This window comes from Chrysemys picta, chromosome 13, assembly GCF_011386835.1.
Source record: "Chrysemys picta bellii isolate R12L10 chromosome 13, ASM1138683v2, whole genome shotgun sequence".
Classification (NCBI taxonomy): domain Eukaryota; kingdom Metazoa; phylum Chordata; order Testudines; family Emydidae; genus Chrysemys; species Chrysemys picta.
The window spans coordinates 9,874,343-9,899,106 of NC_088803.1; the positions used below are offsets into that span (position 1 = coordinate 9,874,343).

Here is a 24,764-nt window from a genome sequence, read left to right on the forward strand (position 1 = left end):
GCATCTCATCTGAGATGTCCCTTGGGGCTGGAGAGCTCACCAAGCTCATCACCCAGGCCCAGTTCTCCTACGGCAGGAGAAGCATCTACATGGAGCAGAAGGACTGGAACAAAGCCCGAGAAGAAGAAGAGTCAATCCAGGTGACCCTGGAGCCCCAAAAGAACCTCTACATCTGGCAGTACCACCTCGGCATAGGCCAGGTGTCCGACTTGTTCTGAAGGGACATCCAGTTCACACACACACACACAAATCCGCCCAACCATTTCCCGCTCCTCCAGTCCCCCAAGCATCCGTGATGATGGAGGATGCCAGCACCATGAGGCCTTTGGTTCCCTCTCTTCTTTTATATATAGATCACAACCTAACCACTCAGATGCTGCAGGGTGGGCAAAATGTGATGCCAATGCAGGCCGCCTTTCTTCACGCAGATCAGCTTGTAGTCAGAAATCCCCTTCTCATGGCCCACTCCTTCCTCTCCTGCAAGCTTATGGTACCTTGTGATCCAGGAACTGGCCAGAATCCACGAGTTAGCAACCCTGGAAGTACACATTTTTCTTATTCCACAGCAGTCAGCTTCAAACCTCCATGCTGCATGACTGTGAAAGCAACAAATTCATCTGGCTTGACATCAGCTAATAAAATACAGATTTTTCACAAACAGCCCATAAGAAGGCTTGCCAGCCACCTGTTCTCATTTGCAACCCACACTCCATCCAAAGCCACAACGTTTCTCCCTATACCTGTGCCACCCATCCACACCCTCCACATCCAAATACAGTAGAGAGAGAGAAAACTTGAAGCATGGGGCCTGGTGCAGGGCCTGAGGCCTGAACCAAAGGCTGTGAACTAGAGTAATATAAAATATTTAGCAAAATAATAATACACTAGATATTTATGTAAATACATTTCAGAAGGCTAGTAGAAATACACCCCAATCTAGTACAAGAGAAGATGGTTTGATGGAACAATTTTCCATTTTGGGGGTTACCTAGGGTTACCATATTTCAGCGAGCAAAAAAGAGGACGGGAGGAGCCCCGCCCTAGCCCCGCCCCTGCCCCTCCCACTTCCCGCCCCCCCTGACCTCCCAACCCTCCCCCCGTTCCTTGTCCCCTAACTACCCCCTCCTGGGACCCCTGCCCCTAACTGCCCCCCAGGACTATCTAAGCCTCCCTGCCTCTTGTCCCCTGACTGCCCCAACCTTTATCCACACCCCCACCCCCAGACAGACCCCTGGGACTCCCACGCCCCATCCAACCACTCCCCACCCCCTGACAGCCCCCCCCAGAACTCCCAACCCATCTAAACCCCTCTGCTCCCTGTCCCCTGACTGCTCCGATCCCTCTCCGCACTACTGCCCCCTGACAGCCCCCCCCAAAACTCCCAACCCATCTAAACCCCTCTGCTCCCTGTCCCCTGACTGCTCCGATCCCTCTCCCCACTCCTGCCCCCTGACAGCTCCCCCCCAGAACTCTCAGCCCCCTACCCCCCCCGCTCCTTGTCCCCTGACTGCCCCCTCCTGGGACTCCTGCTCCTAACTGCCCTCCAGAACCCCACCCCCTACCTAAGACTCCCTGTTCCTTGTCCCCTAACTGCCCCCTCCTAAGACCCCCCCCCCAACTGCCCACCAGGACCCTACCCCCTACCTGTACCCTGACTGCCCAAAACTTTCTCCACTCCCCCCAAAAAGTCCCCCCCCCCCGTTTCTTGACTGCCCCCTCCAGAACCTCCCTGCCCCTTCTCCTGCCCCCCTTACCCTGCTGCTCAGAACAGGGTGTTGAGCTCTGTGCGAGCCGGACACGTGGCTGAGCTCCCCAGCACAACAAAACCCGGTCCCTGGCCCTGCACAACAAAACCCGGTCCCTGGTCCGGACCGGGTTGCAGGGGAGAGCTGCCCTTGTATCAGCACAAAGTGCTCTCGCTCCCGTTTTGCTACGCTGCATGGCAGAAACCGCTCCCAGTTGCAAAAGGGGAGGGCTGCACTTTGGGCTGAGACACTTGCTCAGAATGCAGGGCGGATCCGGCTCCTCTACAGCTGCTCCGGAGTCCAGCCCGGGACTTCCCTGCAGCCCTCCCAGCCGCTCGCTCTGCTCTGCCTGCGGGGGAAATCCCGGACATTGTGAGTGCTTTACAAATTCCCCCCGGACGCTATTTTTAGCACAAAAAGGAGGACATGTCCGGGTAAATCCGGACGAATGGTAACCCTAGGGTTACCAGGATATGGGTAGCCAGAGAGAGGTACTAGGGGTAGGGGTAGGTAGAGAAGTGTTTTGGGGGGTTCAAAGGGGAGGGGCAGGAAGAGGAGCACAATGGGGGGGGCTCAGAGGTGAGGGGAAAGCATAGGGGGGGCCTTGGGCAGCTGGCAAATAATGAAGGGCATGCAGAGAAGGGGTTCTAGTGGGGCACAGAGGGGAGGGGAAATGAGAGAGGGGGGCTCACAGACTGGGAGGGGAAGGCAGAGAAGGGTCTGTCTAGATGCAGGGCAGACACAACGGGGATGGGTAGCTGGGAGGGCCAGTTCAACCAGGCGATGGAGGCACTAGCCCAGAGATATCAGGCAGATGCAGGGGCAGTGAGAGGCAAAAGGGTTTGAGGTGCTATGGCTCAGTTTGTCTCGGGGCATTTCCAGATTCCCAGGCCACAGGCCAGTCTGGTATCCTGGGAATTGTTGCTGGCTGCATCTTCGCTGTGCTGGGAATCGGGGCCTTGGGCTGGTACCTGAGGAGGAGGCCAGGTGAGTGATGCCCCCACCCTTCCCTGCAGCACAGCGTTCCCTAGTGCAGTGGTTCCCAAACTTTAACAACCTGTGAACCCCTTTCACTAAAATGTCAAGTCTCGTGAACCTTCCATCTAAAAATGAATATTTCCAGGGATTTTTCTCAATTACCTGAGTATAAATTATAAAAAACAGTGCTCTTGGAAATATAAAATTTGTTTTTATGACATACTTATTACACACTATTTATTATTAATTATTATGTATAATTACAGTATTTGTATTACATTATGAAAACTCTTCCAATATCTCACTTTCGTAGCTTGTATCACTTTGAATAAGCCTGTTATAGGACAAGGTTCCTATGTTTCATCAAGGAGTATTAGATGTGAAACAGCATGAAGTTATTTAAGAAGCCAACTCACAGAGTTCCTCCTACACAAGGACTCAGGTCTTGAGCAGTCCAGGCAAACAATGCACGTTACAACAAAGCTTAAACTTGTTTGTCGTGATAATTTTAAAAACAATATTAGCTGCCTATTTAATTTTAAAAACAGCAAAAAATATCCACCTTCCCTTTCCATTTCTTATAAGGAGTCTTGAAGTTTAAATCTCCTCAGTGTGATAGATATGCTTGCTTTGATCTCTGCTGCCTGGGGTCCCTAGGGACAGCTCTGTCCACCATTAGGGAATTTTTTCCCGAGAACCCCCTGTAACATTTTGTGAACACCAAGGGTTCATGTACCCCAGTTTGGGAACCACTGCCCTAGAGCCACACTGGGGTAATGGGGTCAGCACTGACTGGTGGGGGAGAGCGCTCCCTACTGAGCCCCCACCCTGCAGAGCTTGGTCTCCCAGACACATACCAAGCCAGCCTGGCCACGCTTAGCATGAGGTCCAAGGGGCTCCATGCTGAGCCCTGGCTGGATAATGGGGGAGTGGCTGTGGGACGATGCCCCCCAGCTGTGATCCCCATTGTTCCCACACACACACAGGCAGCAAGATCTCCAGATGAGTCAATTGTTGTTTGTGCTTCCCCTGCAGGGGCCCAGAAGGGGCCGTATCATCCGGCACAGACACAGCCAGAGCCTGTCGACTCTGCTCCAGCCACCGCTAAGCCAGCAGGAGCCTCCTCGTCCACAGCACCTTCTCTCCCGGATGCCACCGAGTGACCAGACACGGAGACAGCTGTGTAATGGCCATCACCACAGACTGGAGCCACATGGACCATCCCTGGCAAAGGGGAGGTGCAGGGGGCGGCGGGTGGGGGGGGGAATGAATAAGGCCAAAATCCCTGAAGTACGGGGCGGGGTGTGTGACGTTGCAGTCCATAAGTTTTATGGAAATATGCTTATGACTGTGAATATGATGTAAATGGAATATGTTTTATGCAAATGGTCCCTTGTATGGTGTCCTTAGGAAGCTTGTAATCTACTAAGTGTGTTCATCATATTTGTTTGCATGTATTATTTCTATATGTGGAGTTAGGAGAATAAGATATAAACTTGTATCACTGTTGTAGTCACACCAGTGAGGGCTGTCAATGGAGCATTAGGAACTTGATGGCTCTCACTGACTAGGACAATTGGTTGTAAATGGTTTATTTACCTGCAAGCCTTCCTGTGTATGTGTGGGCCAATCCAGGAAGAATGGAGACTAGGGGTCTTACAGTGACATGTGACCATGTCACATGATACTGGAATCCATCTTAGCCCTTGTACTTTTCCACTGATGAGGCGGGGGTGGAGACCAAGCACAGACAAAAGATTCCCGCCTTGTGCCAAAGTTATAAAAGGGGGTGGAGCAGGAGAAAGGGGGCTGCCAGTCAATAGAAAACCCCTGCTTACCACCTGAGATGTCTGCTGGATCTAACAAAGACTGTACAAGGGGAAAGTATTGGGCCCAGACTACGAAGGAGTCTATTCTGTGAAAGAACCTTATTGGAACATCTCTGATGGTGAGATATTACCTGTAATCAGTTTCTTAATGTATTGGGCTTAGACTTGCATGTTTTTGCTTTATTTTGCTTTGTGACTCACTTTGTTCTGTCTGTTATTACTTGAAACCTAAACCTGTTATTTCTTGAAACTTAAATCCTACTTTTCATACTTAATAAAATCACTTTAGTTTATTAATAAACCCAGAGTAAGTGATTAATACCTGAGAGAGCAAACAGCTGTGCATGTCTCTCTATCAGTGACATAGAGGGTGAAGCTTTATACAGAGTAAAACTGATTTATTTGAGGTTTGGATCCCATTGGGAACTGTGTGTCTGGGTGCTGGAAACAGGTAGCCTGCTGAGATGTTTCAGTTAAGTCTGTAGTTTTGGGGGCCTGGCCCAGACCCTGGTTCTGTGTTGCAGCAGGTCCCCCTTACCTTATTGCTGGGCCATGCCCTGAATTGCAGGTTTCCTCCTGGCCCCTCACCCCAGCGCATGTCTCCTCTATTTTTGTGTCTGCCAGTTTGCCACTTACCAGTAGAAAGGTCCTCACTGAAACATTCCAAAAAGGAATAATGTTTCATGACATGAGAACTGCTTTAATTCATTACTTGAATATTAAAGAGGAACAAAGATGGTTTCAACTATGGTGACTTCCACTCCATATTTCTATGGAACACATATCGCAAAATAATTGCAAAAATGTTAGCGACACAACTCAACACCAGTATCCCATGAATTATACACACATATGAATTTGGTTTCATTAAAGGAAGATAGGCTGCTGATAATATGAGAAAAATCGCTCACTTGATCCAACAAACTCAGATGTCAGATGTACCCTCCGTAGACTTATCTTTAGATGCAGAGAAAGTATTTGATAGGATATATCTAAGATATAACCGCATTTGCTCTAATCCCTCAGATAGAGACAAGCATCTACAAGATCTCTATCAAGCATTCTTAAAACTATAATACCCACCTGCTGATGTGAAAAAACAGATTGACAGAGCCAGACGAGTACCTAGAAGTCACCTCCTACAAGACAGGCCCAACAAAGAAAATAACAGAACACCACTAGCTGTCACCTTCAGCCCCCAACTAAAACCTCTCCAGCGCATCATCAGAGATCTACAACCTATCCTCAAAGATGATCCTTTACTCTCACAGATCTTGGGAGACAGACCTGTCCTCGCTTACAGACAACCCCCCAACCTAAAGCAAATACTCACCAGCAACCACACATCACTGAACAAAAACACTGACCCAGGAACCTATCCTTGTAACAAAGCCCGATGCCAACTCTGTCCACATATCTATTCAAGTGACATCATCATAGGACCTAATCACATCAGCCATACCATGAGGGGCTCATTCACCTGCACATCTACCAATGTGACATATGCCATCATGTGCCAGCATTGCCCCTCTGCCATGTACATTGGCCAAACCGGACAGTCTCTCCGCAAAAGAATTAATGGACACAAATCTGACATCAGGAATCATAATACTCAAAAACCAGTGGGAGAACACTTTAACCTGTCTGGTCATTCAGTGACAGACCTGCGGGTGGCTATTTTACAACAGAAAAACTTCAAAAACAGACTCCAAGGAGAGACTGCTGAGCTGGAATTGATATGCAAACTAGATACAATCAACTCAGGATTGAATAAGGACTGGGAATGGCTGAGCCATTACAAACATTGAATCTATCTCCCCTTGTAAGTATTCTCACACTTCTTATCACACTGTCTGTACTGGGCTATCTTGATTATCACTTCAAAAGTTTTTTTCTCTTACTTAATTGGCCTCTCAGAGTTGGTAAGACAACTCCCACCTGTTCATGCTCTCTGTATATGTGTATATATATCTCCTCAATATATGTTTCACTCTATATGCATCCGAAGAAGTGGGCTGTAGTCCACAAAAGCTTATGCTCTAATAAATTTGTTAGTCTCTAAGGTGCCACAAGTACTCCTATTCTTTTTAGGATCTCATGCTGATTTCTCAAATCCATCCCTGAGTTCTTGATTCAGGAATTCCCATCATCTCTCTTCTAGGATCCAGCTGATTCCCAACCCTAATTTCTAGGATCTGTCCCTCACTATTAAGATTTCCTGATTTCCAGAAAGTTGCTGATTCTCATCTCTGATTTCTAGAATCTGTTGAACATCCAGCTGAGGTCTGTCCCTGCTTTCTATAACCTTGCTAGTTCCTGTCCCAAATTATTAGGATATATTTCTCATTGGAAAGAGCTACCTAGTTCTTGTCCCTGATTTCTAGATTCCATCCTTGAATCCTAGGATCTGTCCAGTTCTGGTTCCTGGTTCCCAGGATCTGCCTGGCTCACTAGGGATCTTGACTCTCCCCAATATTCCCAGCCCTTGCCCCAGGCACTTGCCCCGTGCCCCGTCCCACACTCACCCAGAACAATGCCTTCCTCTCCTGGGGATCCCCCACGCACAGCATCCTGGACAGGGCATAGCGCAGATACGGCTGAGACAGACACACGCCCTTGCCCATGACCGTCAGTTCCACCTCCTGCAGGGTCGGGGAGGCCTGGGTATTTGCCTCAGTACTAGTCAGGCCCCAGCCGGTCACGGAGCACACAGCCCCCTCTCTCACCCCCTTCTGGGCCAAGGGGATGGTGCCCACAGTCTGTGTCAGCTTGGCCTTCTTCCTCAACTGTGATGGGGGGGGGGGAGAGAGAGAAGGGAAATCAAATGCCTCTTGGGGGATTGATCCTGTCCTGGGGGGATGGGGTTAGGTGGGACTAGGTGGGGGATCCCCATGAATACTGTGCAACACTGTGATTCCATGTGCCCACTGGGGTGGGGTGATGAAACAGGGGCAGTACTAGCAGCAATATGAGGTCAATGGGAGCAGGGTGATGGGATGGGGCGGTGCCTGCAGCAGTGTGAGGTCACTGGGGGTGGGGGGATGGGATGGGGGTGGTACCTGCAGCAGTGTGAGGTCATTTTCAAACGTGGCGTCATTGAATTCTGGGTGGGGGATTTGACGATGTACAAGGATCTCCTGCCTTCCCAGTTCATGTATGGCAACATTGTGGGCCCACAACAGCACAATGATGTCGCTGTAAAACCCAAGGGGATCCAAGTGCTGCAGACAGGCCAATACAGTGGACTCAGTCATGGGTCGTTAACCATGTTAAAATGTGTGTGTGTGTGTAGACACTGCCTTGCACTCAGGATGAATGTACAGAAGCCAGCACTTTCCCCTGTAGGAGGGGCCAGCTTTGACTTGGCCTCAGGGTGGGGAACTGGCTGGCTCAGCGGCAAGGCATGTTGCATTTCTTACCCCAGGTTGCAGTTACAATGAGCCGCCGTTACCACCACATCCTCCCGAATCAGGAACCCTCCACACTTGCTTCTTTGATTTCCTCCTTTCTCTATCTTCACGAAAGCCATGTAGGATCTGGAGTGAGGCCGGGCTTCCTGTCCCCCGATGATCTCCCTTGGCAAGTGAAGGAGTTAGTTCAGGCCCCCGCTTCAGCCAGCTGGTGAACCCCTCCTCTGACCAAGATCAGGGCCCCATAGTGGGGCGGCTGCCCCACTCCAGGAAGCAGGGGTTAAAAGCAGCCCTGGAGAGGGCTGTGGCTGGGGAATAGGAGTGAAAGCAGCAAACCTAGGCTGGTTGGGGAAACAGCCATGGCGGTGGCCAGCTCAATTAGGGCCCAGCTGGCCCTGATAAGAGGGCTGTGGGCCAGGACCTGAAGAAGGAGTTTCACTCTAGCCCTGGAGTGGGAAGGGCTGGCTGCCTGGGGGCAAGGTACCTGAAGCACAGCAGAGCAGAGCAGTGCTGGGGAAGGGTAAAAGGGAGCTGGGGAGCTCCAGCCAGGTAAACCCCCAGGCTGCAGGCCTTGTTGAAGGCCTATGAAAGGTACTGGGGCTGCAGAGGGGCAGCCCAGGGATAGGCAGAGACAGCTGGTCCTAACCCCTTGCCAGCGATGAGTGGCTTTTACAGACTGCAGTCTGCCCCAATGAGCCGGGGCTAGATGATGACTGGCAGTAGCCACTGAGGCAAGGTGGGTTTAGAGGGCTGGGGGTTCCCCTGGGAGGGGAGACCCAGAGTGAGGGGGTACTGCTGGGGCAGAACCCTGAGGAAAAGGGCTCCAGGGTCCGGGAGGGACACGGGGCCAGCGGCGGGTGAGATGCCGGCCTGCAGAGGGCGCTCAGTGTGCTGGAAAGCACTAATTCTCAGGACGACCAGCAGGAGGTGCTGTGCCGGTAAGTCTTGACCTCGCTTTGCTACAGACTCCCATTCTCCTGAGCACTGCACAGACTCCAACCGAGATCAGGACCCCATTGTGTTTGGCACTGCAGAGAAACAGCATGGGAATCCATGCTCCAGAGGGTTTACATACACAAAGTTTAGATCCTCAATCTCATTTCACACACTGGGAAATCCAGGCACAAAGAGGAAGTGACTCACTCCAGATCCCTGGCATAGAGTGTGGCAGAACTGGAAAATGAACCCAGAATGCCCAGCACTGCCCCCTCCCCCTCTGCAACCACTAGAACCCACTCCCCTCCCAGCGCCGGAAACTGACCCCAGGAGTCCTGGCTCCAAGCCCTTCCCCCCGCTCTAACCACACAGCCTGCACAGCTCTGCCTTTCCTGTCTAGGAGCTGTCTGTTCATATCAGCCTCTATTAAGTTTCTCTGGGTCGCCTTCCACTTGGGATTTTTTACAATAGCATCAACCCCCTCCTCCGCCCTGTGCCCTTAGCTCCCTGCCCACAGCTCTACAGCTGAATCCTGGGCACACGCCGATAACCGCCCCCAGACTCCATGGCCCTCAGGCTCCCCAGGTGGGTCCTGAGCAGGCACCAAAGCCCCCACAAATCCCATGGTAGCTCAGCTGGGTGCTGGGGACACACCAATGGCCCTGGTAGAAGCATCTGACACTGGGGAGGAGCCAGGATTTGCAGACAGCTCCAATAGATCCGGGCTCTGCTGTCTATGAGGCGCTGGGGGGGGGGGGTATTCCCTGTGTACTCACCAGCGTGAGCCCCAGGGGGCAGGGGAAAGGCAATGTGGAGCAGCAGCAGCATCGTCAGAGGGAGTCCAGGGATGTGGGTGATGCATCTGCCTCTGGGGTCATGTATAGACCTGACTAAGAAGGGGCCGCAAGGTTACACTCGGCTCAAGGTAAACCACAGCCCCCGAGTCCTGCTGGGGAGGAGTTCACACGTGGGGTGTCACTGAACAGCCACACTGCAGAGCTAGCAGAGAGCAATCTGCTGGGCTTGTGCACATCTGGGGACGTGCACACGAAGGGCTGTGCACATCTGGGGCCCTGGAGTCCAGGGGCTGTGCACATCTGGGGCCCTGGGGCCTGTGCACATCTGGGACCCTGATGCCTCCCCTACTCACCAGCCTGAGCCCCGGGGAGCAGCAGGAGCAGCAGCACTATCAGGGGCCATGGGGGACAACATCTGCCTGGGAGGTGGGTTACAGGCATGGCTGGGCACTGGGGATGCAAGGCAGGAAACCTCAGGGCCATGGGCTCTAGGGCGTGGGTGGGGGACCTGCCGTCTAAGTACTTGGACCCCACATCATACCAGCTGGGGGGTGAGTGTGGAAAAGGGGAGTTGCCATCTGGGGCCCATCAGCCCCTGAGTCCATTCCTGCTGAATGGAGGGAAATGGCTCAGCCGCTAAGAGGAAGGGCCCAGGTTGGGACTTGTGTTGTGGAAAACCCGGCCTCATCTCAGTGTCTCTCTGTACCAGGAGTGCTCCTGTGTCTGGTTGGGACCTTCACAAGCCCCAGGCTCACAGACTCTCTTGCCTGCTGTCCGTCAAAGCAACGCCACCACCACCCCCTCTCGCTTCCCGTCCAGGTGAAGGAGCTGGAGGAATGTTCCTCTTTGTCTAGGTGCCCACCATGGCTGGGGCACATCTGGGCACTGGTACAGCCTGGAGCTGTGCACATCTGGGGCAGAGCTGAGTCCTGATGCAGTTTGGATGCTCCCCGGCCCTGCTCCGTGCAGGCAGCAGATGAGGTGTGTGGTGGGGCTGAGACATCCACTGAACCAGCTTTGCTGGCCTCTTCCTCCAGGTGCCCAGGTAGGAGCAGAGATGGGGGTGGGAGGGACACTTCCAGTGTGATGTTTCAACCTGCCAGGTGAGGTCCCAGCCATCTCTATTCCTGGAAACCCCATTGTGACACTTTATACCTTGGGGGAGCGTCCTGTAACCCCCACACTCCTCATTTTTATATAATTGTGATCTTATATATAAATCATGCCTTGTAAGGTATCAGGGGAAAGGTTATGATCTGCCAAAAGTCATTTCTCTATCCATATATGTATATCATTTATGCATGAGCAGTTATGAGAATTGCATTGTATGGCTGTCACTAAAACATGCTGTAAGTTGGGGGATCAGTCCAATATTAGCTCCCCAGAGGCAACAGCAAGGAAAGTAACCAACGCCTGGGCGGGGTGTCAAACAACCCATCAACAGCCATTGTCCAGCAACGGAGCTACAATGCAAAGACTCGCCTGCATGAGGCCACACCAGGGGAATTGCTCAGCCCAGCCTGGAGACTCGCAATGCCCCCGGACACGCCTGGACTTGTGTTTTCCAAGCACATGGACTGAGGGTATAAAACAGACACAGTGGCCACATGCTGGGCCTCTCTCCTTCACCCACCTACGCTGCAAGCAACAAAGACACTCAGAAGAAGACTTCAGACTCCAACAGAGGAGGCTGGCCCAGATTTCATGGGTGAAATCTGTGCTCTATGAACTGCAATATCTAGTGGGGTGAGAAAAACGGCTTAATTTAGATGTTGCCCAGTCTAGTAGGGATGAAGGTTTAGACTGTGTGCTTATTTTTTATTTTATTTTGGTAACTAACTCTGACTTTTTGCCTGTTACTTAATATCAGTTAAAATCTATCTTTTGTAGTCAATAAATGTAACTGTTTATCTTTACCAGTGAGTTTGCCTGAAGTGTGGGGCAAATCTGCTCAATTTTGCAAAGGCTGGTGTATATCCACTTTCCATTGATGAAGTGTTGAACCAATTAATAAATCTGCATTGCTCATCTTGAGCAGTGCAAGACGGTATGTTCCTGAGGTGCAGTGCTAGGCTCTGGGGGGATCTGGCTGTGGCCTTTCTCTGTGTGATTCATGAGTGGCTCCGGGAGCATTCATGCAATACAGCTGGGTCTGGGGCTTCTTCACAGAGACTGTAGCACTGGAAAATAATAAGAGTAAGTTCTGCCTGGAGGGAGATCTCAAAGCAGGCTCGACTGGTTGTTCATTTCTCTGTCCATCTTTCCTTTGCAATATCCAGCTGTTGGTCTTTTCATCTCTCACATCCCTCCCTCCCTCCCTCCTTCCATTCTGCTTCAACATCTATCCATCATTGATCCATCCCTCCTTTTACAATATCTATCCATCATCCATCCTTCTGCAATATCCATCTGTCCTCCTTCTCGTCTGCCATCCACCATCGTTCCGCAGTATCTATCCATCATCTGTCTACCCATCCTTCTGCAATACCTATGTCTTCTCATCTACCATTTCTATCCATCCATCCCCAATATCTATCCATCTAGCTCTCCATCCACCCTTCTGCAATAGCCATCCATCTGTAGCCTTTTTATTTTATTTAAAGTGAATTTTGTACTGTAGTATTACATCACCGTGGGTTTGGCACTAGTGGCTACAGTTTCAAGCTCACAGAGTGAAAGTCACCTCTGATACTTACTTCAGATTTAGAGTCTCTAGGAACACATAAAGACCCAGGGTCATGACCACACACACATTTCACAAGGACAAGGTCTAGTCTCTTTTAGAAGTTTTATAAAGTTACAGTTAAAGTTATGATTACCCAAGCATGTAGAAATTCTATACAGACCTAGGCACATGTTACATATATAGTTACACTCAGATTCTTAATGATATTCTTAAAGTCTGATGGCTGGCTGGCCAAATGGTCATCAGTAGAGGGATGGTTCCTGCTGGGGTTTCCCATAGGGAACTCAATTTTCCTAATCTGGGCACCCTATTTTTATAATGTGATTCCGACTTCCTCATTAGCATTTAGGAATATACTGCAGCCTGCGGTTAGGGTATGTGTTAGAAAAATAGCACTACTGGGAATCTTGTAAGCAAAAAATTACTCTTACTGTTAATTTTTTGCAATATCACCCATGGGTACATCTTTTCCCAATAGCTTGTGGCATAGGGTCTGTGATTAATAAAGTGTGTGGGGGGAGCTCCCTTTGATGGACACCCAACCAGCCAGTTAGCAGTAAAATCCCTCTTGGTAGCTGTTCTCTACTTGCTGCTTTACTTGTAAAGGGTTAAAAAGTCCCCCAGGTAAAGGAAAAAAAAGTGGACACCTGACCAAAAGAGCCAGTGGGAAGGCTAGAACTTTTTAAAATTGGGAAAGAAACTTTCCCTTTGTCTGTTGTTCTCTCTGGGCTGCAGAGACGGAGCAGCAATGCTATAAGCAGCAATGCTGTGTAAGGTTGAACCACGTATGAAAAAATATCTTCCATACTGTCAAGGCTGGATCCCCACTTTGAACTTTAGGGTACAAACTGTAGATTTTGGAGTCTCTGGCCAGGAGGGGTTTTATAGTACTGTACACAGGACAGCTATTACCCTTCCCTTTATAGTTATGACACATACCTAGAAGGAACCGTTTGGATAAGGAATGTTTAGGTAAACACAGTCAGGTTTATTTCTTTATTTTGGCTTGTGGATCTCCTCTGTGCTAACCCCAGATGCTTTTGTTTGCTTGTAACCTTTAAGACGAACCCCCAAGAAAGCTATTTTGGGTGCTTAATTTTTTTTGAATTGCTCTTTTTTAAAATCTAGCAAAAGCCTAAGTTCCAGATGTATTTTCTTCCTTTTTGTTTTTAATAAAATGTACCTTTTTAAAGAGCAGGACTGGATTTTTGGTGTCCTAAGAGGTTTGTGCATATGCTGTTTGATTAGCTGGTGGTAACAGCTAATTTCCTTTGTTTTCTTTCTCAGCGCTTCCCCTGGGGATTGGGGGTGGGGGTGAAAGGGCTTGAGGGTACCCCACAGAGAGGAATTCCCAAGTGTTCCTTCCTGGGTCAAAGGGTTTTTTTGCATTTGGGTGGTGGCAGCGTTTACCAAGCCAAGGTCAGAGAGAAGCTGTAATCTTGGGAGTTTAATACAAGCCTGGAGTGGCCAGTATTAATTTTTAGAATCCTTGCAGGCCCCACCTTCTGCACTCGGAGTGACAGAGTGGGGAATCAGCCTTGACAGGGTCATTCTTTGGTCACTTACTTATGTCAAGAATTTCTTAAGCCTATGGCGTAGTATGGCTAAGCTAAAATTGTACAGACCTCAGCCTGCAGGCCTTGCGTTTCAGACTTCCTTATTTAGATACCTAATAGCAAATTATCACTTCTATTACCGATCAGTTTTATACTTCTATAATCCAACAATTTAACTCTATTTAGCATACAATGACTGTATACGATATTACATGTTAGTTAATCATAACAAAAATAAATGGACAAGAAATCAAAATCATTGGCTACACATCCATCCATCCAGCTGCAATACCCAGCCAGCCATGGCTCTGCAATACCAGCTATCTCTCCAATCATGCTAGAGGAGATGGATGATCCCCTCTAAGGCTTCAGCTTGTGCAAAGTTTTCTTGATCCAGGAGACATATTTGAAGACCTTGGTGAACAGCCTGGGTGGTGACCCATCAGCGCTGCCATGGGAGACTATGCCCTGGGTCTTCCCTTTACAGACCAGGGGGCCCCCGGAGTCACCCTGAGAAGCAAACACCAGACATGGGGTTACAGAAGTCCAAGAGAAGGGCAGGCTGAATTCTGTATTCATCGTCCTGAAATCCAGCTCTGTATCCACCGGCCTGGGGACTCACGGTTAAGTCACTCCTGGGACACACCCAGGCCTCCCACCCCCCGGTCCAGGGATCCAATCTACCCCTGTCCCTGATTTCTAGGATCTGGCCAGTTCATACGTCTGATTTCTAGCATCCATCCCTCATGTCTTTAATCTGCTCAGCTCTCATCCCTGATTCCAAATCCTGATTTCCAGCATCTGGCTGACACCTGCCCTTGATTTCTAGGACCTCCTGCTGATTTCTCAGATACACCCCTGAGGTTCTTGATTCAGCAATTCCCCTCTCTGACTCCTAGGATCCAGCTGATTCCCAGCCCTGATTTCCAGAATCTGTCCCTCACTAGTAAGATCCATGTGGCTGATTCTTGTCCCTGATTCTAGAACCTGTTGAACATGCAGCAGATTTCTGTCCCTGATTTCTATGATCTTGCCAGTTTCTGTATCAAATTATTAGGATTTATTCCCCATTTAAAAGATCTGCCTGTTTCTTGCCCCTGATTTCGAGCTTCCATCCATGATTCCCAGGATCTGGCCCATTCCAGTCGCTCATTCCCAGGATCTGCCTGTTCACCATGGATCCTGGCTCTCCCCATTCTGCCCAGCTCTGTCAGTCTCCTGTTATAGCAGCACCTTGCCCCGGGCCCCAGGTGCCCCATCCCACACTCACCCAGAAGGATGCCTTCCTCTCCTTGGGATCCCCCACGCACAGCATCACGGACGGGTCATAGCGCAGATAGGGTCGGGACAGACAGATGTCCTTGCTCATGACTGTCAGTTCCACCTCCTGCAGGGTCTGGGAGGACTGGGCATTTACCTTGCTACTAGTCTGGCCCCAGCCGGCCACACTGCACACAGTCCCCGGTTTCACCTTATTCCTGGGTAAGAGGATGGTGTCCACAGTCTCGGTCAGATTGGCTTTGCGCCTCAGCTGTGATCGGGGTGAGAAAAGGGAAATCAAACTTCTCTTGGGGGACGGATCTGCCCCCAGGGGATGGGGCCAGATGGGACCAAATGGGGCATCCCTGTGAAAACTGCACAAAACTGTGATGCCATGTGCTCACTGGGGGCAGGGGGGTGGGATGAGGGCGGTACCTGCAGCACTGTGAGGTCACTGGGGGCGGGGTGATGAGATGGAGGCGGTACCTTCAGTAGTGTGAGGTCACTGGGGGCGGGGTGATGAGATGGAGGCGGTACCTTCAGTAGTGTGAGGTCACTGGGGGCGGGGTGATGGGATGGAGGCAGTACCTTCAGTAGTGTGAGGTCACTGGGGGTGGGGTGATGGGATGGGGCGGTACCTGCAGTAGTGTGAGGTCACTGGGGGCGGGGTGATGAGATGAGGGTGGTACCTGCAGCAGTGTGAGGTCACTGGGGGCGGGGTGATGAGATGGGGGTGGTACCTGCAGTAGTGTGAGGTCACTGGGGGCGGGGTGATGGGATGGGGGCGGTACCTGCAGTAGTGTGAGGTCACTGGGGGCGGGGTGATGAGATGGGGATGGTACCTGCAGCAGTGTGAGGTCACTGGGGGCGGGGTGATGAGATGAGGGTGGTACCTGCAGCAGTGTGAGGTCACTGGGGGCGGGGTGATGAGATGGGGGTGGTACCTGCAGCAGTGTGAGGTCACTGGGGGTGGGGTGATGAGATGGGGGTGGTACCTGCAGCAGTGTGAGGTCACTGGGGGCGGGGTGATGAGATGGGGGTGGTACCTGCAGCAGTGTGAGGTCACTGGGGGCGGGGTGATGAGATGGGGGTGGTACCTGCAGTAGTGTGAGGTCACTGGGGGCGGGGTGATGAGATGAGGGTGGTACCTGCAGCAGTGTGAGGTCACTGGGGGCGGGGTGATGAGATGGGGGTGGTACCTGCAGTAGTGTGAGGTCACTGGGGGCGGGGTGATGAGATGGGGGTGGTACCTGCAGTAGTGTGAGGTCACTGGGGGCGGGGTGATGAGATGGGGGTGGTACCTGCAGTAGTGTGGGTTCATTGGGGCAGGTGATGTAAGTAGGGTGGTCCCTGCAGCAGCATGATGTCATTTTCATCTGTTTCACCGTTGTATTGTGGGTGGGAGATTCAATGACGTACCCGGATCTCCTGCATGATCCCAGGTTCATGTACAGAAATGTTGTGGGCCCCCAGGAGCACAGTGATGGTGCTGGGAAATACAAGGGGATGCGGACAGGTGAACCCTCTGGATTCAGTCATGGGTCGTTAACCTCGTTAAAGTGGGTGTGTGTAGACGCTGCCTGGCACTCAGGATGAATGTACAGAAACCAGCGCTCCAGCGTTTTTCACCTTCAGGGGGTGCCGGCTTTGACCTAGAAGCAGGGAAGGGGAATTGATGCCTCAGGGACAGGGGATCTTGCATTTCTTACCCAAAGTTGCAGTTACAATGAGCTGCCGTCACCACCACATCATCCCGGATCAGGAACCCTCCACACATTCTTCCTCCTTTTCTTTCTGTCTCTATCTTCACTAAAGCCATGTAGGGTCTGGAGTGAGGCTCGGCTTCCTGTCCCCCGATGATCTCCCCTGGCAAAGTCCCCAAGAGAAGGAGTTAGTTCAGGCCCCCGCTACAGCTAGCGCGTGTATCTGTCCACCAGCCGGGGCCCCGCTGTGCCGGGTGCTACACAGACCCTGACCAAGATCAGGGCCCACCTGTGCCGGGTGCTGCACAGACCCCAACTGAGATCAGGGCCCACCTGTGCCACAGGCTGTGCACACCCTGACTGAGATCAGGGCCCCATTGTGCCGGGCACTGCATAGACACTGACAGAGATCAGGGCCCCTGTTGTGCCAGGTGCTGCACAGACCCCAAACCAAGATCAAGTCCCCATTCTGTCGGGTGCTGCACAGACCCTCAGGGCCCCTTTGTTCTGAGTGCTGCACAGAAACAGAGTGAGAATCTCTGCTCCAGAGAGTTTAAAGGATGGCTCCTCATTCCCATTTCACACCCTGGGAAATCCCAGCACAAAGGTAGAAAGTGATTCCCTCCAGCACATTGAGTGGTGGAACTGCAAAATGAACCCAGCCTCCCTGCTGTAACCACACAGGCTGCACAGATCTGCCTTTCCTGTCTTGATACACGCTCTTCTCATCAGCCCTTATTGAGCTTCTCTGTGTCATCTCCCTCTCAGGGCACTTATTATGGTAGCATCAATCCCCTCCGCTCCCCCTGCCCCTTTAGCTCCCTGCCCACCTGCCTCCAGACCCCACAACTCCCCAGTTGTGTTTTGGGCACACACCGATGCACCCAGACCCCATGGCTCTGGGGCACCTCAGCTTTGTTCTGGGCACACACACACCGATAACCATCCCCTGACCCCACTGCCCTGAGGCTCGCCAGTTGGGCAAACATGATAGCCCTCTGGGCCCCACGGCACTCCAGCCGGGTGCTGGGGACACATTGATGGTTCTGGTGGAAGCATCTGACTCTGGGGAGTAGCCAGGGTTTGCAGACCATGTTAATAGATCCATGTTCTGCTCTCTATGGGGCTGGGGGGGTGTCTATCCACTCCTGTACTCACCAGCCTGAGCCCCACGGGGGGGGGGGGGGAGGAGAAAGGCAATGAGGAGCAGAAGCAGAAGCTGCATTGTCAGAGGCAGTCCACGGAAGGGGGTGGTGTGGCTGTCTCTGGGGTTATTTATAGACCTGGCTGGGAGGGGTTGCCCCCTCCCCCTCCCCCAGGTGACAAGGGGCAAATCACAGTCCCTTTATCCTGCTGGGGAGGAGTTCACACGTGGGTGAGTCACTAGCCAGCTGCCCTGCAGAGCTAGCAGAGAGCAATCTGCTGGGCCTGTGCACATCTGGGCCCCTCCACCCCAAAGGGTGTGCACATCTGGGGCCCTGGAGTCCAGGCAATGTGCACATCTTGGGCCCTGCAGTCCCTGGGGCCTGTGCACATTTGGGGCCCTGTACCTCGCTAGGGCTGGGTACATCTGGGGCCCTGATGTCCCACTTACTCAGCATCTTGAGCTCTGGGGAGCAGCAGCAGCAGCACCATCAGGTCCCATGGGGGGGCCGCATCTGCCTGGGAGGTGTGCTAGAGGCCTGGCTGGGCAGTGGGAATACAAGGAAACCTCAAGGTCATGCGCTCTGGGGCTAGGTTTACCAGGCATCCAGTGTTCGACTGGAATGCCCAGTCGAAAAGGGAACCCTGGCAGCTCCAGGCAGCAGAGCTGACCAGGCTGCCAAACATCTGGTTGGACGCAGCACCAGCGGGGTGGGCAGGCGCCGTACCCAGCTCTGAATGGCTCCCGGGAAGCAGCTGGAATGTCCCTCCAGCTCCTAGGCGGAGGGGCAGCCGGGGGGCTCCACGTACTGCCCCCGCCCACAGGAACCACTCCGAGTGCCAGCTCCGCAGCTCCTATTGGCTGGAAAGTGAGCCCAATAGGAGCTGGGGGGGGCGGGGCGGGGGGTGGCACCAGTGTGCAGAGCCTCCTGGCCCCTCCACCTAAAAGCCAGAGGGACATTCTGGCCGCTTCCCATGAGCCGCCTGAGGTCAGCACCGCCCAGAACCTGCACCCAAACCCCCTCCCACACCCCAAACCCCTCCCCAGTTTGGAACCTCCTCCCACACCCAGACTCCCTCACAGAGCCTGCGCCCTGCACCTCCTTCTGCACCCCAACCTCCCTGCCCCAGCCCAAAGCCTGCACCCTGCACCTCCTCCTGCACCCTGAACCCCTCATCTCTGGCCCCACCCCAGAACCAGCACTCCCATCTGGAGACTTCACCCCTTCCTGCAGCTCATCCCCCTGCCCCAGACCAGTGAAAATGAGTGAGTGAGGGTGGGTGGGAGAGAGTGAGTGAGGAAGGGAGGGGGAAGAAGTGAGCAGTGGTTGGGCCTCGGAGAAGGGCACGGGTGTTCGATTTTCTGCAAGTAGAAAGTTGGCAACCCCATCTGGGGCATCAGAGAGGGACCTGCCATCTCAGCGCTTGGATCCCCCACCACACCAGCTGGGGGGCAGGGGAGTTGCCATCGGGGCCCCTCAGCCCATCAGTCCATTTTGGTGGGGCCATGGGCATTGCCGAATGCCGAGCTGTGCTCACCCTGGGCAGTGCCCAGCAGCCCCACTGAGTAGGTAGGTGACATGTGGGGGGGCATGAAGAGTTGAGTTCCCCCCAACAACCAGCTGGGGTGGGGAGCGGAAGGGGAGGGGCCAGAGCATGAGGAGAAGGGGCGGGGCCAATGCCTGTTCCAGCCAAGCTGCCTGGTGCAGCGCAGCGGATGACCGTGACCGGGAGATCACCTGGCTGCAGCAGCAGTAGGCTGCCCCCAGCCCAGGCTTGGCTTCTGGGACAGCGACCAAGCAGGCCCGAGCCCCCCACCCCAGCCCAGCCCCCGGCATGCTCAGAGTGGGCGCCTGTCCCTGGAAGCAGGGCCTGGGCAGGGAGCGAGCTGCTGCTGCCCCCTCCCCGGTCAGGCTCTCTCTCAGGCTCTGCTGCGCTGCACGGGGCAGTATCCAGGAGAGGGTCAGTCCCGCTGGGGAGGGGGGGGATCAGGCCCAGCTGAATCACAGCCACCCCAGAGTTGAGGCCCCAGAGCCTTGCCCAGCTGGGGGCTGCCCGCTCTGAGGCCAGGTACTGCTGGGGCCACACCTTGTTGGGACCCCCCTGTGCCTCTGGCAGCTGTGCACCACTGGGTACCGAGCACATCTGGAGTGGAGCTGGGCAAGGTGGGGTGCTACTGCGGTGGGAGCTGTGGTTTGACTGAGACTCAACTCAGCTTCTGGGAGGAACCCGGCCCCTTGATCCTTCTCAACTGCCGTGGGGGTGTGACCGGGGTAGAGGAACCTGGGTCAAGGAGCTCAGGTCGGGCCAGTCTGTGACAGCACCGCTTCCCACAGACACCCGCATTGGGGGTGGGGACAGAGACAATGAAGCTGATTCTCAGCCCACCTGAACCAGCCAGTCTTGGATGGGAGCTGGTGCCCCCTAGAGGGGAAAGGCCCCATGTCCCATTCCCCACCTCCCTGAGCCAGTCCCCCACCCTGGGTCTGGTTGCAGCCAGCTCCCCCTAGAGGGGAAAGGCCCCATGTCCCATTCCCCACCTCCCTGAGCCAGTTCCCCACCCTGGGTCTGGTTGCAGCCAGCTCCCCTTAGAGGGGAAAGGCCCCATGTCCCATTGCTTGTTCAGTGCTTCTGAAAATCTCCCCATGTCCCCCATGCTGGGTGCTGAGTGGAATTGAGCTCCAGCACTTGACAGGATGAGCTGGAGATGGTAAAGGGGGGTCAGGGTGTTAGGGGCCCAACAGCCACTGAAAGTCCATGGGATTTAGACACCTCACTCCTGAAAGTGGCATTGAACATCCCAGCCTGGCTGTGTGCAATAGCGGTGGCCAGCTCGAAAGGCCACGGAAGGAATTAAACACTGATGAAGGCTGGATGTCACTACACTCCATCAATGCCGGTAGCTAGAGGACAGAGTGAAATTAACAAGCAAACACGACGAAGTTGAAGGCACCAACAGGGCTGAGATACTAGAGCAATGGGTAACACTGTCAGGGGATGGATGGATGGGGAGAGAGTGAGGAACAGATGGCAGGATAGATTGATAGAAGGATGTGGATGGAGAGGGAGGGAGGGAGGGATGGGGAGAGAGTGAGGAACAGATGGCAGGATAGATTGATAGAGGGATGTGGATGGAGAGGGAGGGAGGGAGGGATGGATGGGGAGAGAGTGAGGAACAGATGGCAGGATAGATTGATAGAGGGATGTGGATGGAGAGGGAGGGAGGGATGGGGAGAGAGTGAGGAACAGATGGCAGGATAGATTGATAGAAGGATGTGGATGGAGAGGGAGGGAGGGAGGGAGGGATGGGGAGAGAGTGAGGAACAGATGGCAGGATAGATTGATAGAAGGATGTGGATGGAGAGGGAGGGAGGGAGGGATGGATGGGGAGAGAGTGAGGAACAGATGGCAGGATAGATTGATAGAAGGATGTGGATGGAGAGGGAGGAAGGGAGGGATGGATGGGGAGAGAGTGAGGAACAGATGGCAGGATAGATTGATAGAGGGATGTGGATGGAGAGGGAGGGAGGGAGGGAGGGATGGATGGGGAGAGAGTGAGGAACAGATGGCAGGATAGATTGATAGAAGGATATGGATGGAGAGGGAGGGAGGGAGGGATGGATAGAAGGGGTGTATGAACATAAACAGATTTCAGAAGGATCGTGCCAGAACATCTTAATACAAGGTAAACACCCCCAATACAAGTTAAACACACTCCCTGAAGATGATACAGTCTGGCCCCAGCCGGCCTGCTGCACACAGCCCCCTCCCTCACCTTCACTAGGGCAGGGGGATGGTGCCCACAGTCTCGGTCAGATTGGCTTTGTCCCTCAGCTGTGATGGGGGTGAGGGTGGGGAGAGAAGGGAAATCAAACTCCTCGTGGGGGCTGCATCCTGTCCTGGGGGGATGGGGCCAGATGGGGCATCCCCATGACAACTGTGCAATACTGTGATGCCATGTGCTCTCTGGGGCGAGGGGGGGATGGTATGGGGCAGTATTGGCAGCAGTGTGAGGTCTTGGGGGCATGATGATGGGATGGGGGAGGTACCTGCAGCAATCTGAGGTCACGGGGGTGATGTGATGGTACCTGTAGCAGTCTGACATCACTGGGAGATGCAAAGGTGTGGTACCTGCAGCAGCATGATGTCATTTTCATCTGTCTCATCATTGTATTCTGGGTGGGAGATTCGGTGATGTATCCCAATCTCCTGCCTCCCCAGTTCATCTATTTCAACACAGTGATGGTGCTGTGAAATACAAGGGAATGCAGGTGCCACAGACAGGCCAATACAATGGATTCAGTCATGGGCCATAAACATCCTTAAAGTGGGTGGGTCTTGTTCTCAGGATCAATGTACAGAAGCCATTATAAGCTTGTTTAGGTAACAAGAAAGCTGAATCACTAGAATCGTCACCAATCACACAGGCCTGGACTAAAACTTAGCTGTGAAGCAGCCAGAGAAGGCACCAGCCACAGCCAAAGAAGCATGGGTACTGTTACCCTGCACTAAGCCGCAGGAGAGAGCTTTTGGGCAGAGTGCTGGCTGAAAGAGGCTTGGGACTCGGAGTAAAGAAACAGTCACTTGTTGTTTCATTCCGACTGCATTCAGAGAAACAGGACTTTGAACATACTTTGTAAATAAACAGAACTGCATGAAAGAATAGACCTAATGCCACCAGCAATTTCTCCTCCTGCAAGACCTCACTGACTTCTCAGGCCAAGGAAGGTAACAATACTATTCCTGGAGCAGCAGATCAGGGTATCTGTTGTTGACACATTCTGCACCCAGCACAACAGTGCACCAAGCCATTAGTGGCTCAAAATGACAAGAGGCAAGCCCCAGGACAGGGACTGGCTGGCTCAGGGACGGCAGATGGTACATTTCTTGCCCAAGGTTGCAGTGACAATGAGCCACTGTCACCACCATGTCATTCCAGATCAGGAACCTTCTGCAGCATCCTCCTGTCTCTATCTTCACGAAGGCCATGTAGGGTCTGGAGTGACATCCAGCTTTCCTTCCCCCGATGATCTCCAATGGCAGAGAGAGGGAGAGGGGGTAAAACTCACCTGCTTTGGGACAACATGAGGCTCCAGAGTTTGACCAAGGACCCCAATTCTATCCCTACCCTCATCCTCAACCTTTGCTGCCACAGATCAGACTCTCAACCCAGCCAGCCAAGTTTCCCTGCCCCCTCCTCCTGGATTGTCCCCTCAACCCAGGTAACATGGAGATCACTGACAATCTCCTCCCACCACATTGAGTTCACTAGAGAATCCCATTGTGGTTGTGGGGCTCTCTTGAAACCCTGCCCCACATGTCTCAGGTCAGATCTGCCCACTGGTCATGGGGGTTTTGGTCTTTCCAGACCCTGCCTGCCCTTGCAACACCTGCCTCATAAATCAGGTAGAAGCCCTCCCTGAGGGCCATGGAGGTGCCCAGCTCTGCCCAGCTACCAGAATAGCCCCTTGGAGCACAGACAGGTTAGGGCAGCCCCGAGGTCGCTGTGTCCTGCACAGATGGCCAGAGGAGTCAGCTGCATTCGGAGCACTGCTGTGCTGGCTACTGGTGCAGGAAGAGCCAGTCTCCACCCAGAGCTGGAAATCTGGGTGGGCTCCCAAAGGTGCTGATGCAATGGCCTCCCGGCTCTGTGGTTGACTCCAGCCCTGGAGCACAGTCCTTGAGCTAAAGGGGTGAGGCTGTTAGATGGCAGCACTAGGAGGTTGTTACCCTGCATGTGGCCTCCAGGGCATGTCACACCCATAATCGGTGGCTGATGTTCTTTGGTGGGAAGCTTCCCTAGTGTAGACTGGATCCCCTCAGATCTATGGAAACAACTTCCCCGCCTCTGCTCCCCATCCCACTGGCCTGCAGACGCCTCGGCCATGGGGCACCCCACACGGGGGCAGGGGAGATGGTGAGGAGAAGCTGCCTCCTTTCCATACCCCCAGGATTGCTGTATTGGGGAAGCAGCCTCAGGCCCTTCCACTGAGCCATGTGCAGGCTCTGCTCCCTAAGGGGTCCCTCCCCCCATACTCACCAGCCCAAGCCCTGGGGGGCAGGAGAACGGCCATGGGAAGCAGGAGTAGCGGCAGTAGCATCTGCACCAGAGCAGGGAAGGAGAAGGTGCTTCGCATGCAGCCCGGGGGGCGGGGGGCGTTATAGACACAGCTGGGGGCGGGGGAAGGAAACCTCAGCATCAAACTCTCTGCTGTGTGGCTCTCTGGACACCTCCCCATGTAGGCTGGGGGGCGGGTCAGGCACTGCTGAATCTGTGCATCTGGGCATCTTCTGGGGATGCTCAGTGCCTGAGCCCTGCACAGCTGGGCCTGGCCCATGCCTCATTGTGCCCAGCAGGGGCCCTGCAGCCTCTGTCTCCATGCACATCTGGTGCTGAGCTGGGGGATGTGAGTTCGTTGCTAACACTAGAGACACTAGAGTCTCTCTCTGCCTATTGTAGTGGGAGCTGTGGTTAATCTGAACTCTTATCAGCTGCATATGGGAACCCAGCCCTTTGATCCTTCTCACGTCTCCTTGCACCATGAGAGAGACAGGGGGAGGGGCTGAAGTCAAAGAGACCAAATACTGCACTTCAAGGCGTTGGTGATAGAAGGGCCTCTCACACTTACCGTGCTGAGGCTGGGAAAATACAACCCACTGAAAAAAGAGCAGGAGTACCTTAGAGACTAACAAATTTATTTGAGCATAAGCTTTCGTGGGC

At 53.2% G+C, this 24,764-nt stretch overlaps 1 protein-coding gene and 1 pseudogene across 1 annotated transcript; both read right to left on the reverse strand.

Annotated features, from left to right (window-relative positions):
• Positions 1 to 5,271: 5,271 nt before the first annotated feature.
• LOC135975108 (cathepsin G-like) lies at positions 5,272 to 10,098 on the reverse strand. Its single transcript, XM_065565150.1, has 6 exons — positions 10,049 to 10,098; positions 9,671 to 9,784; positions 7,972 to 8,127; positions 7,612 to 7,747; positions 7,078 to 7,338; positions 5,272 to 5,322 (listed from the first exon to the last, which is right to left on the reverse strand). Exons 1-6 carry the CDS (start codon positions 10,096 to 10,098, stop codon positions 5,272 to 5,274), a joined length of 768 nt encoding a protein of 255 aa, XP_065421222.1.
• Positions 10,099 to 13,321: 3,223 nt separating this feature from the next.
• Positions 13,322 to 18,125, reverse strand: LOC101935532 (mast cell protease 1A-like; annotated as a pseudogene).
• Positions 18,126 to 24,764: the final 6,639 nt, after the last annotated feature.

Bases quoted from the DNA above. Each gene is read 5' to 3' on its own strand.
- LOC135975108 (XM_065565150.1), bottom strand. From the start codon at position 10,098: ATGGCCCCTGATAGTGCTGCTGCTCCTGCTGCTCCCCGGGGCTCAGGC. The intron at 8,128-9,670 runs GTACACAGGGAA...TCACTTGCCAAG, and splicing joins CCTGGGGCTCACGCTGGTGA to GGAGATCATCGGGGGACAGG. The intron at 5,323-7,077 runs GTGAGTGTGGGA...TGTGTTCCATAG, and splicing joins AGAGGAAGGCATTGTTCTGG to AAATATGGAGTGGAAGTCAC.